Here is a 14,929-nt window from a genome sequence, read left to right on the forward strand (position 1 = left end):
CGATCACATCTTCACCTGCTGATAGCTGAGAACTTGAGGTGAAAGTGAAAAGCTCAGGATTTCTAGCCCTCCCTTGAAAAGAGATCCTTGAAAACAATTGCTTCTATCTAGAGTATAACTTTTGTGAAAAACATGCAGATAAATTTAAGGTTTGTATTGTTTGCAATAAATAAAACCATCTTAAAGTTTATTAAAGTCATCGTGATTATGTACATGTATTGTACATATTTAATGTTTTTCTGGTTTTCTTTGTTTTCTTTGTTTGTGTTAAGATACTTTGAGACAATGCAACATTTAAAAAATTTGTTAAAGTGTATAAATTTTAAGTGGTGGATTATTCTTTCAATCTGTAATTCATAAAAAAAAACTAAATAAAAACGGTCTGTGTTGCATATTGAAAAGCATAACTCCAGAATTATGTATGTTAGCATCATTAACATGCAATGAGTCATTTTTAAGTAAAAGATAAGTTAAATGGTGTATGAGTCTTAATTTGGTCACAACTTTCTCTGTGTTTCAGCAAATTGAATGATTTTTGGTGACAAAACTTATATTGACACATATTTTGGGGAAATTATTTGTTATATGTCACTGATTTGGGGAAAACACACAAAATGACTGATTTTCAATATATAAAGTGATTGTGGATTGAATTTTTTTACCTTTTATCACAGCCTTGAGTGTGTCAAAGATAAGTAACAACATTGGCTTTGGTGCATTATTAGTTTTTGTGCAGCATCAGATTTTTTCCCTTGATTTACTGTTCGTGGCTGTTTTTGCCCCATTGACTTCCATTATAACAACATTTTGATTGCAAAGCCATGACATCATATAATCATGCATTCTTGATTGTTTGTGATTTTCTCTGTTGGGAAGAGGTGCTATTTGTAATTTTACTGTTGATCACCAGGTGGGACCATTAACCCTTTAAAAAGGCCTGTGCAAAAACAAGCTTATTTCTGGCTTGGAGATATATGGAGTAACAGCATATTATTTTGTGTGTGTTTGCGTGTGTGCGTGTGTGCATGCGTGCATTTTTATTCAGTGGATGTTTTCATCCTGAATGAAAGAGTAGTGAATTTGAACAATGTACAAGGATTAAAGGAAAACATGATGTGTGTTACATTACACAAGAGCACTCAAATTATTCATAGCAAAAATGAAAAACATCTCGAGATGCTAAATGAAACTGCTGGCCTTGAAAGCTAAACCTGTGCTGTTTTATTATACAAGCTTGTAGCTAATATATCACGGTCTGTTTTAAACAAATGAATGTCTGTTTTCATGCATATCTATAAGCTGAATGAGCTTTGCTTTATTGGAAATGCACTGGGTGGATCATGTTGTCTTAAGCCTCGTACTGTCTGGTCAAACATAGGCCAAATGTTTCTGGCAGTCTGGGAAACAGAAAGAGCTCCTGCATGCACGGTTCAGCCTTTAATCTGCTTTAGAGTATTGCTGGTGTGTGGCTGGTTTTATTTATTTATTTTGAGCAGACTGCCGGAATTGCTGGATAAACACAATGGATAAACTGTTCAGGAAAAGATTTTAGGGGGGAACAAGAAGGGTTTGAAGGCAAATCATTATTGAGCAGTGTAGATGATCAGCCTTGTTTAGTATTGTAAAAATCATTAGAAAAATATGATGTTAGAGAAAACACATGAAGCCATGAAAGCATTAAAATAATAAAAATCAGAAATATTTTCAGTGATTGTAGAAGCTTTTTACACTGACTTTTTATATGATCAAATAGCTGAAGATATGATTTTATTAAAAGATTGGATGATGGAGATTTATAGCGCCACCCAGTGGTGCATATTGTTTAAAAAGGCTCACATGTGTGTTAAAGGGATAGATCACCCAAAAATGAAAATTCTTTCAAAATAAAGACTCCCATAGTAGGAAAACAAATTTAACAAATATGGAATATTATGCCAGTATTTTAATAAATTATGGTAAGCACACAGTTGATGGTGCCCATTGAATTCAATTGTATTTGTTTTTCCTATGAAAGTGAATGGTTAAAATCAAAAATTGGAAGGTTAAAACTTCAGTGTTAAGTTGAATTCAACTAATCATGCCAGTGTTAACCCAACTCCTTAGAGATGTAATTAGACTCCTCCCACACATTTAAGTCTTCTGTTTCCACGTGTCCTGCAGATTGAACGTTAAGTAAAACTAAATTTACATAAATTTTTTAATGCTCCTGTAATGCAATCTGTAACTTTATCCTCTCTATCACCATCTCTGCTTGAAACCTAAAATTGCATTTTACATCTTGTAAAGTTTGTTGGCTTTTTCATTATCATTACAATCAGTGTTTGTATTTCATCAGCTCATTTGCATTATAAAGGACACACCTAAAAACTGCACATTTTGGCTCGCACCTACAAAACTGGCTTGTGCACAATTCAGAATTTCAGAATTGGCCTCCATTCAATTCATGAATTGGAATTTGAATTGAATTGACTCCGCCCTACAGGAAGTTGAATTTGAATTGGAATGACGGAAAGTGGAATTAAATTCATGGCAATTAATAGAAATTCCAGTCACACACACATTCATTCAGTGTTTGGAAAGTTACTTTGGAGTAAAGCATTCTGGGAAATGTAGTCATGTTCCATTGTGTTCCACAAAATTACAATTACAAAAAATCAAACTTAATTATTTGTTATGCGACTAGAGTTTTTAACTAATTGCTGGGGAAACATTTCCTGTTAATGTAATCTGTACAAGTAATTCAAACTAATATAATTTTTAGAATATGTAATGCAATCATATCTGACATATACTGAAAGCTTCATTTTTAACACTTTACTTACTGTTTAATATGTATATTAATTTCTTAGAATTTCTATTGAATTGCAATTCTTAATTCAAATTTGAATTGTAATTCTAGATCCTGTTTTTGACATTAATTCAAATTCAAGAATTGAATTGGAATTCAGGAGTCATTCTCAATTTAATTCTGAATTGTGCACAAGCCTGCTACAAAGTGTCAATCTTAAGATGCTATAATAAATTATCTGTGAGGTATTTGGAGCTAAAACTTCACAAAATGTAACTATCTTAAAATGTTGAAATCAACTCTGTGAGAGTTAATTTAAAGAGCACCTATTGTCCGTTTTTACATTTCCTTTGGTGTGTAAATGTGTATTAGTTCATGTTAATGATATGCAAAAGATACAAACCCCAAAGTAAACGATGACAAGAGTTATCATCTCCAATGTAAATCTCTTTTCTTGGACTACAACAAACACACGGATTGTAGGCAACAGTTTACTTCCTGGGATTGCTGATGTAGACAAGACCGACATTATCATAATTCCTCCCGCTTTGGACTCACAGCTTGTAAGTTAACTCCTGTTACCATTGCATTGTGACCGAATCTTTCAAACATGGTAAGGAGCTGATGTCAGAGGTATTCAGGCCAATCACCACGTACAGATTAGCTGGCCGATCAGGGACACGGCGCTTTTCAAATCCATATAATCCACAATAATGTGTTTTTAACCATAAACCACTCAAACACATTGTATACCAAATACACTAAATAACGTTGTTTTTAGGTGCTCTTTAACATTGGACTTTTTGCTGTGCATCATTTTTGGGTGAACTATCCCTTTAAAGATTTTTTACAGGGGTAGGCCTATTACAAAATGCATCAAATACTCTATCTAGTTGCATGTAAGTGCACAAATTCCAAATATTTTAGCTTGCTTGCTATCTTCTGGATTGATTGAATATATTTTGCCAAACATACGGAAATCAAAAGGAAAAATATATGTTATAATTTCAACAGGTGCCTGTAGATCTGTAGCCTGCATTAGATTGTGCTGCTCCCAAACCCTTTGTTATAATAATCAATTATTTCTATATTCTATGAGACAACTATATTTTTTCAAGTAAAATAAGAGCAGCCAAAGTGTTTTCCTCAGAGTAAAAGACATTTGCGAGCTCTCTGGAGACCTTTATTCAATCAGGCGTCTCCCCGAGCGCTGCAGTTCCGTGAGCCGCCTGTAGGGGTCAGAGGTGAGGCGGCGTATGTCCGGGCCCGTCACTCGTCACACAGCAGAAGCAGTAGAGATGATCGCGCTGGACCCCGGAAGTGTCTGTAACCCTCATTATTATTTTACACCCATACAATCATTTACATGAAATTATTTCTTATATGTTTATCGTCGATCTGGAAATCACAGCCTGTGGATAAAATTAGATTCTGGAGGCGGTAAGTAGACGAAGAAGCTTTGGATCTCGATAGAAAGTAAATCATCTTCACGTTTGCATGGCTGCGATTTATCAAACGGATTTAATGTGTTTCATTGAATCACTGAAACGATCTATATAGCCACCTGCTTTAGTATTAAAATAAGAGTTATAATAGAAGCTAGTCATGTATTTAATGAGCAGTTTTTGTTTTAGATAAAGGTCGTGACGGGAGATAAACACACAAATCAATGTGTTCTTATGTGGATTCTCTAAATCAAGACTAGACGTAGTTATGTGTAACTTGTTATCAATATCAGTATTATAAGTTAAATATTTTTAAGTCTGTGAAATCAAAACTGGTTTCTTCATAGCAGGACAGTCAGTGAGACTTCAGATGTTAATTTTTGAATTAGGAAGAGTTTGTGTTTTGTTCATTCATACCGGTGTAAAAAGTTAAAGCATGCAATTTTTAGAAATTTAGTGCAAATTTTTCTTATTTTTATGCATCATTTATTTATTTACAGCTGACTGATATCAACACAATAACAAACTAATAGTTTCTGATCTATAACTTCTACATTGCTAGTTTTTCTTCATTTAACTCTTTTATGCCCAATTGTAAGCTCATAATTACAAACACATGTACTGTACATACTATAATAGATGTATTTTATGTATAACTATGTTTGTTTAACTCATGGTTAATCTTTTATATTTGACACATTATAGTAATATCAAGTCAGTGTTATCACTTGAAGACCAAGGTTGAACAGTGTGAAATGCAAATCAGTTTTTATCAATAATGCAAAGTTCAGTTTGGTTATATTTATCTTGGACATAGTCAAATGCTTTTCCTTTATTATTTATATTCATGACAAGGTCCCCGCTTATCAGATCATTCATGTGTCTCTTTGTAAGGCTCAGATTAGATTTAGTAAAAAAGGAAATATTGCATTTTAATGGTTATTTTTATTTATAACAAGACCGGAAACATGACCAAGCATGAACAGCTGATAAGCCTTTGCTATGCTTTGTTTTTTAGCATGAATCTTCTTTGTGTAGTTTCCTGCAGGCACCAGACTGTGGACGCCTTTAACTTCAGACCCTACAGGGTTTAAGATGATGTCACTGTGAGGGTCACTTTACACGGTGAGTTTATTCATATTTAAACAATCCCTCATCCTAAGTATTAAAAACTATGAGCACGTTTGTGCTGCCAACTCGACTGATACCTTAAATGAGATCTGAGCTGTTACTTCAGCTGTCTACTGATAAAAAATAGATTGATAATGAGTCTAATCTATGCACCAAAATATAATGCATGTGCTCTTTTGGCTTGATCCAGTAACCTATATCCTGGTGATCACCTAGAAGTTTCTAGCAACCACATATAACAACACCATAGCATCAGCTTTTGCATAGGAAACCACAGCACGGTTCTTCATTATAAAAAAAATAGAAAGTTATAGCAGAAGATAACAGTTGAAATATTGTCTGTGAAGAATATCAGTTTTGCATTGTCTGCTTATCACCGTGTGAGACCACAATGTCAGTTTTTAGCACACGTGTGTCTTTAGAGAGCTGTTTGGTTTTTGTTTTCTGAATGATTTGCATCTCAATGCGTCTCTATGCAAATGAGTTTCAGCACAAACCCAAAGTAGAAACTTTTGCCCAGTTTCAAAAACAGGAAGACCACTAGAGATAATGGTTAACTTAACACCCACTGTGGGTTTATATGGTTTTGGACAGTCCCATATGGCAAAATATATATTTTAAATATATTTTGAAATATTGCCAAAAATACATTCGCTGGAATATATTTTGGAATATGTTCACAAAAATTTATTTTTGTCCATTTTTGTATATTTTGAAATATATTTTTAAAATAAATATATTTAGAAGCATTTAAAATATGAAACTAAATATATTTTCAAATTAAAAAATAGATTTATTTAAGCTTTACTTCTACAAAATGTATTTAAAATATATTTAAAACATACACTGCAAAAAATGACTTTCTTACGAAGTATTTTTGTCTTGTTTTTAGTAAAAACATAAAAAATTCTTAAATAAAGACGCTTTTTCTTGATAAGCAAAATGACCTAAGAAAATAAGTCTAGTTTTTAGACAAAATATATACAATTTAAGTGAATTTGTGCTTAAAACAAGAAAAAATATCTGCCAATGGGATGAGAAAAAAAATCTTGAAATAAGTTTACTTTTTTCATAAACACTTAATTCAAGCAAAAAAATGTCACCCCATTGGCAGATATTTGTGCTCGTTTTAAGCACAAATTCACTTAAATTGTATATTTTTTCTCTAAAAACTAGACTTATTATCTTAGGTCATTTTGCTTATCAAGAAAATATATCTTAATTTAAGAATGTTTAGATATTTGTTCTGAAAACAAGACAAAAATACTAAGTAAAAAAGTCGTTTTTTTGCAGTGTATTTTTGGCCAGCGAAATTAATTTTTTTGCCGAATGGGGTGAACCTTTACTGGTGTTTATTAAGACAAGCATAACTTTTATATATAGTGCTGTTGTTTTTCCTAAAGATTTTCATCTGGTGGCATTTGCTTACTAAACTTAATTTCTTTCTTTGTCTCTTTAGGTCAGAATGCAGTCTTCAGGACATCGGTTGAGGGATGTGGAGCAGCATCAGCCTCTTATCAGCGGAGGAGAAGAGGAGGTGGCGTCCGACCGCGTCTGGTTCATTCAGGACAGCTGCGGGATGGTGTGCGCCTTCATGACTTGGTCCCTGGTGATGTACGCCGAGTTTGTGGTGAATTTTGTCATGCTGCTCCCCTCCAAAAGCTTCTGGTACTCTCTCATCAACGGCGTGGCCTTCAACTTCCTAGCCGTGCTGGCACTGACGTCACACCTGCGCACCATGCTAACAGATCCGGTGCGTCAGCTTTCTTTTTAGGCTCTTTATTTTTAAGTATTGGAAAGGTCAGAAAGTTTGATTAAAATTCATTCCTTATATGGATTTATCTTATTTTTAGGGAGCTGTTCCTAAGGGTAACGCCACTAAAGAATACATGGAGAGTTTGCAGCTGAAGCCGGGTGAGGTCATCTATAAATGTCCCAAATGCTGCAGCATTAAACCAGAGCGAGCTCATCACTGCAGGTAATAACAAACAAGCTGAGAGAGAATCAAATAATACGGAGATGCTGTTTCCTTTTCTGATCAATAATTTGAATGCTGCATCTTCCTTTGGAACCATACTAAACACATTTATAGCATTTTCTCCCTTTAAGGTCAGCCCAATGATGATATATTTTTGTAGGCCAACCCAGAAGTTAGCAGGACACTGGTTATTTTGCCAAAAGCCGATCAAATCATTTTTCCTTTAGGATTATCACAAAAATAAGCTGCTCTGTGTTTATGATGCTTAAAGTTTTGTCCAACAAGATGATCTTCACAGATAAACACATTTTGAAGTGTAAATGGGTGATTCTCACGAAAACTTGGTTTTAAAAATGTCAAGCATGAAAATGTAAAAATTGCTTAAATTTACTTTTTTTCCGAACCAGACATTGAAAAACAAAGTCTGGAGTAAATGGGAACATTAATTTAAAAACTTTTACTTATCATTTAACACTTTTTGTAACATAATTTTAAAAATTAGTCCTAAAAAATCTCATTACCGCAACAGTCAGAAAACATCAACACTGACATATTTTCAAAATGACATGACAAACCGGAAAGAACATAATTTGGAGATTCTGCACATGCTTTTAAAATCAAAGTATTATGCTTCTATTAATTAAATTAACATTTAATAAGCATCTGTTGCGGTAATGATAATCAAAATGTCGTGTAAGCATTCTGACAAGACAATATTTCAATTTAACTGTAAAAAATGATCATACCTGGTAGCCATCTTGAAGTAACTGGTCCATGTGCTTGGTCACTCAAAATCAAACTTTATTAAAATGTTGTATGTGTGCTTAAAATGTTCTCAAAAAGTGTTGCGGAGGATGAGAACATCAGGCATGGACACATCATTTTCCTAATTTTTCTTCATTATTATTATTATACATGAATATTCAGTAAATATTTTTTCTGTCATCTAAAGTAGTCTAGCAAAACATCCATTTATTTATTTTTCTTAATATTTTTGTGTTAATTTGATTAAGTTACAACATAACGCATGTTCAAACACAGCCGGACACATTGCGGTAATGAGAATTTCAGCAGAAAATGAGATAAAATGTACAATTATAAATTCTTATGTTGAAATCACACATTGTGCAAGGTAGAACACAGTATTGTGTTAATTCTGATGCTTTTTAATGTTACTATATTACACATTTTAAAGCTAAAATCATTAGTGCCGTGGTGTTTAAATGGTTTTGTGAGAATCACCCAAATGCATTTACTAGAAATGAAAAGTTTACCATAGGCTACAAGCAAACTACACCATGGTCTCTCAACATCAACGTCATCACCACCAAGCTTCCGACAGCTCTTTGAACTTTATTAAACGCATTTAAAAACATGTTTCCTGATAAAGCAAAAACTCTGAGGATGAATCTTTGTTGGGATTTGTTGCGTTGTTTTTGAGGTCTTCGTGTGTGATGACGTTTAAAGTCTGTAGTTCCATGCAGAAACTTGTTAGCAACCGCCCTTTTAAAGACATGTTAAAGCTTTGAAAAGTCACGAGTGAGGATATTTACTGGTGTGTTTTATGTTGGTAAATAAATCGTGAAAATATTTTGGGCTTATATAAGACATTTAACCAAAACCCCATTGCCTTCGTCAGGGTTCCCACGGGTCCTTGAAATTCTTGAAAGTTTGGGAATCTGGGGAAAAAATTCAAGGACCTGGGAAGTTTTTGAAAATATACATACATAGATACAAGTCATTGAAAGTGCTTGAATCTTTTTTATGCAAAACGTTTTCTGGAAAAAAAATCCATATTATTCCCTGTGTAGTGTAGGATAATATCATAAAAATTCTAGACTTTTTAAGCACACGTGCTAAACTGTTCACTTTAAATGCTTGTGTCTTCTGTATGTGAATGTTGATTCATACCAAAATGCTTTTTTGCATAGTTGTGTTTGACACATGAAAACGTCTCGGGTTACGTATGTAACTGTTGTTCCCTGAGAAGGGAACGAGACGCTGCATCTCCCTTGCCATACTTCCTGCGTCCCTGTAACGCCGTCTTTGGCAATATTTCAGATAGCGAGATACTTCCTGGCTCCCGCGTCACCCTGTCTTTGTCGTTAAGCCTCACCATTGGTTGAATTTGATATACACATTCAGACGCACTTACCTCTGGAGGCGTCCCCAAAGAGTCACCGCTGAACCTGTAACAATGTATCTTAAAAGTTAACACGATGTAACCTTGCTCTCACTTGAAATGTATCCCCACATTTAGTCCTTGAATTTGAGGGTATTGGACCTGGAAAGTCCTTGAAAGGTCCTTGAATTTGAAGTTAACTAAGGTGTGGGAACCCTGCTTCAGGAAGTTCTTAAATGAAACCAGAAGTGCTAAAATGCTAACCGGGTTTTGCCTACAAAAATACATCGTCCCTGTGGCACTTAATATCAGGTGTATCATTAAATAACAAAGATGAACCAACAAAGTCTTGTTTTATAATATTGTAATCATTTGCATTCCTCAGTGACTCCATAGATGATTATTATATCATCTTCTGATGGATGTGGACTGAATGTTTGTTTGTTGTTGTTGTAGTATCTGTAAAAGATGCATCAGGAAGATGGATCATCACTGTCCGTGGGTCAACAACTGTGTGGGTGAGAACAACCAGCGATTCTTCGTCCTCTTTACTGTAAGTGTTTCAGTAACCACATACTGCTGTTAATGTGCTACTAGGGTGTTCTCAGACCTGTACCATTTGCTTTATTTTAAAACAAAGATTAAAAATGTTGCATTTTCTTTTTGGTTCGATTTAACATGGCACAGTTTTATAAAGGACTGAACATTTGTTGGAATTAAAGTGTCCTCTCATTGGTTAGAAAACACTCATTTATGTTTCGGGTTTCTGCCCGTAGCTCTTATCTCGATCTGTCAGATAATAGCTGGGGGTTTGTGGGTTTCTTTGTATTATTTTGATTGATTAAAGCCTGTTTTATTGAGACAAGTATTGTAATTGTATGCGTTTTGGATACTTTTGGGCACTTCTAATACCCATCATATTCAGCCTGGTTCATCTTAAACAATGGCATAAGCAAAAAAATCTTGAACATTTTTCTTAAAAACTAATTTCAAGAAAAATTCAATAAAATTTAGCTTACCCCATTTGCAGATTTTTTTGCTTTTTTATACATAAATTCACTTAAATGTGATATTTTTGGTCTAAAAACTAGACTTATTTTCTTGGGCCGTTTTGCTCATCAAGAAAAACATCTCAATTTAAGAATCTTTTGATATTTTTACCGAAAACAAGACAAAAATAATAAAAAAAAAATTTCTTGAGAATTTTTTTTTGCATTGCAACTTAATTTAAATTTGCAAGAACTATAAACTAATACAATAACAGGCTTAAAGGCGACTTTCATGTAAGGGGACCCTCGGTGTATGTAGATAAAAAGGTCTCGTTCTAGGTTAATAAACACATAACGGTTCTTTATGAAAGGTCTTTATACACACCTGATAATGTAGTTTTGTATATTATTTTGCATTTCTGTCAAGAGATCCTTCTAAAAATTACACACTGCACCTTTAAATAAACCCAAACATAAGTCCACTTAAAGGACACGCTATTCTCCGAGATGCACTTAGCGGCGTTTTGTGCAGCGAAATTTTTTCTTTTTTTTGGACGACCTAGTTAAGGCGGTAGGGTTTCCCAGCTTAGGCGGGCCGCCTGAACTACAAAGTGATGCGGGAAACCCTGGTGAATCAGATTTTTAAAAAAATTACGATTTTTACTAACAACACAACTCTCATAATTATTTGTTATTTACATCATATTATTTCGTTTTAAAATCATTATATTATTTAGAATTTACCATATAGCTGCTTCACAGAAAGTTCTAAAACATTTTAAAACTTCAATGTAAAATCTATTAATCGTAAGTCTATTAAATCTATTAATTGTGTGTAGCCCTAATTCAGAGTAGACAGCTCACAATTATGATGGGTTTTGAATTGATATGATTTAAATTGAAAGTAATATTTGGCTTTTTTTGCTCTCAGATGTACATTGCCTCCATTTCTTTGCATGCGCTCTGTCTCAGTGGTTTCCACTTCTTCACCTGTGTTAAAGTCCAGTGGAATGGTGAGTAACAGATGTCTGACATTTATATTTCATGGCTAAAGAGATGATGTCATCTCATATGTGTCGGTGACCAGTTTTGGCTTAAGATAACAACAACTATTTGTTAATGTCTCTTCTCGTCTCTTTGTGTTGTAGAGTGCAGTGATTTTTCTCCACCTGTAGCTGTGATGCTGATGATTTTCTTGTGTTTGGAAGCACTGCTGTTTCTCACCTTCACCGCTGTGATGTTTGGTACTCAGATTCACTCCATCTGTAATGATGAGACGGTGAGTGTCCTTCTCTCACCCTGTTACTATTATTATTACTGAATGAACTCCCCTAGAGTTAAAAAAATAGGGAAAATTTCAAAACTCTTTGGTTATGTTTTTGAGCGCGATGCTAATGGTCTAATCAGATTCAATGGATTATGCTAAGCTATGCTAAAATTGTGGAGTTTTCCATTAATACGTGAAAAAATGTTTTGTTTTTATCCGATTAATCGGAAAAATAATCGAATGATTAATCGTTAGTTGCAGCCTAATTTATTTATAGATTCGATGTGGCAGCCCTACGGCTTAATATTGAGATGGACATAAAATATAATTTGATTGGAAGATATCTAACCTAGGGCTGCATAATGATTAGTCGTGACTAATCGTTTGCAGAATAACAGTTTTTGTTTATATTATATATGTGTGTGTTTATTGTGTATAATAATTATGTATATAAAAATACACACACATTTATGTATAACTTTAAGAAAACTATATATTTATGTTAGGTATTTATATTTATATATAATATTAATAGGGCTGTCAAAATAAACGCGTTAATAAAGTGGTCTGTCTCAGTGTCAAAATTAAACAATAAAAGAAAAACATGTATATTGATATTGTTTTTGCTCTGCATTAACAGGTATAGTTCTGTCATGCTTTGTCAGATTCCAACAATTGTTCCAATTGTTTTAAAGTTTTTTAATAGAGAATGTTAAAATATAAATGACAAATTTTTGAAAATTTGCTCATCCCAACTCAATTTGCCAGCACAGGTCACAAATGATGCAGCAGCAAACAGAAATGGAGAAAGAACAAGGTCTTCTAAAGGCAAAAACATTTATAAAACTATGGCTCTGTTGAAAATGTAAACAGGCTGTTGTAGACATACATTTGCATATAGCATATATATGATCCAAATCCATGCTGATTAGAGCATTAAAAACTTGAAAAGTGTTACATTTAGGTAAATTTAGAACAGATAAAAATGTGCGATTAATCGCAAGTTAATTCATGAAATCATGCGATTAATCGCGATTAAATATTTTATCTATTGACAGCCCTAAATATTAATTATATATAAATATAAAAATGTATATACACATGTAAATATATTTTTTATTTAGATTCCAGATATTCTGTTTGGACCTGCAGACCATGTTAACAGTAACTTTGCGTTTTCTGCTTGACCCGCACAGGAAATCGAGAGGTTGAAGAATGAAAAGCCCACGTGGGAGAGGCGCGTGCGATGGGAGGGAATGAAGATCGTTTTCGGCGGCCCGCCTTCTTTGCTGTGGTTTAATCCTTTCACTGGACTCCGCCTCCGACGCCTGCTCATGGTCCGCGCTCGAAAGAGCGGGGCGGAGTTTTCTGTCTGAGGGAGGAATGCTGTCTATAAAAGGGGCGCTTGTACGCTTTTAAACTCGCTGACAGGAGTCTACCCTTAATGCTGTTGCAGGATTGATGGTACTTCAACCAAAACCTGTAAAATATAAGTGACGTTGCCCCTGGAACAGTTTGAGGATACAATTCAGACACGGCCCGTCTGTGTCCACACGTTAATACCTCGTAAGACGGATCGTGCTCACATTGTCTTCATGAACGTGCATCACTCATGGATTTAATATTTTTAAGTGGACAAGCTTTTGGTTGATGAGCTAAACTTGGAAATATGAAACAAAAGACGGATGTCAATATCTAAAGAAATCATAAATCATGTTATTATGTCTTGCTGAAATGTAGAAACATAGTAGCTCTGTTTAACAAGTAATCTACAAACAGAGACACTATTTGAGATGCTAACAAGCGATGGTAGATCTTAAACCAAACAGAAATTTGCAAGGGAATGTGTTTGCCAAAATTAACGTTTGTTGGGTGAATCTCATAGTAACGTTTAAATGTTAAGGGTCATATTTTACCCCAAAATCAAGAGAGAATAAGTCAAGAGAAGCTCTTTTTAAGACCATTAGGATGCCTTTTACATTGTTGACATTGCAAAATTATTCTAGTTGTCAGTAGTCGACTGCAATGCAAAAACACCGCAAAAATGAATTTCTTTTTTAGTATTTTTTTCTGGTTTTCAGTACAAATATTTAACAATTCTTAAATAAAGATGTATTTTCTTGATGAGCAAATTACCTAAAATAAAAAGTCTAGTTTTTAGGAAAAAATCAAATTTAAGTGAATTAGTGCTTAAAATACAGAGGCCCTAAGGTGACATTGGAGTACTTAAAATGTAAAATCTAAAGTTTAGTGAAACTATCGTGTGCGCACGTGCGCACGTGATAGTGTCACGGGTGCACACGAAACTAAACGCGATAGTTTCACAGGTGCACGCAAAACTTAACTTTATTTAATTTTTGCTCCATGTCCCTTTAGGGGCTCCGTATTAAAACAAGGAATGGGGTAAGAAAATTTTTCTTGAATTTTCCTTTAATTAAATGTTTAAGAAAAAGTAAACTTGTTTCTATTTTTTTCTTACCCCTTTGGCAAATTTCTTTGCTTGTTTTAAGCACAAATTCACTTAAATTTGATATTTTTTGTGGTAAAACTAGACTCATATTCTTGGGTCTTTTTGCTTATCAAGAAAATGCATCTTGATTTATTTGGGAATTTTTATATATTTGTAATAAAAAGAGACAAAAATACTAAGCAAGTCTTTTTTTTTTTGCAGCGAAGTTGATATATTTAAATTTGAATGTTTTGATGAAGATTTTATAGAATTTTATTTTATTTTTTTCTAAGTACATGAATGAGAATTTGGCAGCACAAAAGTACTTCATTGTCATGACAGTAATGTTAAAATGCCAAAAAAACTCTTAATGATCATTAAAAGTGGGTTTGGGTTCATTGGTGCAACACTTCTTTTCAATTTCTCCTTAATTTGGGAATAAAAATAAACCTCGGACATTCTTGAGATTCACCCTGTTAGGTATTAAGAGCTCGCAGCTAGCATCAAAGCTAGTATAATCATTGAAGCATTAGCACATTATTAAAGTGAAGTCATTTTAAAATCATCTTATCTTCATGTATTGTAGGAGAACCTCATTTTGTCGTCTTCAAATGAATGCCAGTACCACAAATGCTTGGTTAGATGAAACTACAGTATATTTACTAACCATAAGCTGCACTGTGAAAGAAATAAAGACAAATCGCATTATCGTGTACTGACAATATGTCCACATCAATCCTGGAATACTGAACCAGGAATG

The 14,929-nt window shown here is 33.8% G+C and overlaps 1 protein-coding gene across 2 annotated transcripts; it reads left to right on the plus strand.

Annotated features, from left to right (window-relative positions):
• The first annotated feature begins 4,049 nt into the window (after nucleotides 1-4,049).
• Nucleotides 4,050-13,988, plus strand: zdhhc7 (zDHHC palmitoyltransferase 7). 2 transcript variants are annotated; one of them, XM_055173646.2, is made up of 8 exons: nucleotides 4,050-4,228; nucleotides 5,252-5,358; nucleotides 6,824-7,117; nucleotides 7,218-7,342; nucleotides 9,921-10,017; nucleotides 11,385-11,466; nucleotides 11,602-11,732; nucleotides 12,917-13,988. In XM_055173646.2, the coding sequence occupies exons 3-8, from the start codon at nucleotides 6,830-6,832 to the stop codon at nucleotides 13,094-13,096; spliced, it is 903 nt and encodes a 300-aa protein (XP_055029621.1). In that variant the 5' UTR covers nucleotides 4,050-4,228; nucleotides 5,252-5,358; nucleotides 6,824-6,829; the 3' UTR covers nucleotides 13,097-13,988. The 2 variants fall into 2 exon arrangements, with proteins under 2 accessions (XP_055029621.1, XP_055029620.1); XM_055173645.2 differs by having other exon boundaries at nucleotides 5,272-5,358.
• Nucleotides 13,989-14,929: the final 941 nt, after the last annotated feature.

The sequence above is a fragment of the Misgurnus anguillicaudatus genome, chromosome 15 (assembly GCF_027580225.2).
Source record: "Misgurnus anguillicaudatus chromosome 15, ASM2758022v2, whole genome shotgun sequence".
Classification (NCBI taxonomy): Eukaryota; Metazoa; Chordata; class Actinopteri; order Cypriniformes; family Cobitidae; genus Misgurnus; species Misgurnus anguillicaudatus.

What these genes read in the sequence shown, in the direction of transcription:
- zdhhc7 (XM_055173646.2), top strand. Translation starts at nt 6,830, where the DNA reads ATGCAGTCTTCAGGACATCGGTTGAGGGATGTGGAGCAGCATCAGCCT. An exon ending in GATTCTTCGTCCTCTTTACT is followed by an intron (nt 10,018 to 11,384) that starts GTAAGTGTTTCA and finishes TTTTGCTCTCAG; the next exon opens with ATGTACATTGCCTCCATTTC. An exon ending in CCATCTGTAATGATGAGACG is followed by an intron (nt 11,733 to 12,916) that starts GTGAGTGTCCTT and finishes TGACCCGCACAG; the next exon opens with GAAATCGAGAGGTTGAAGAA.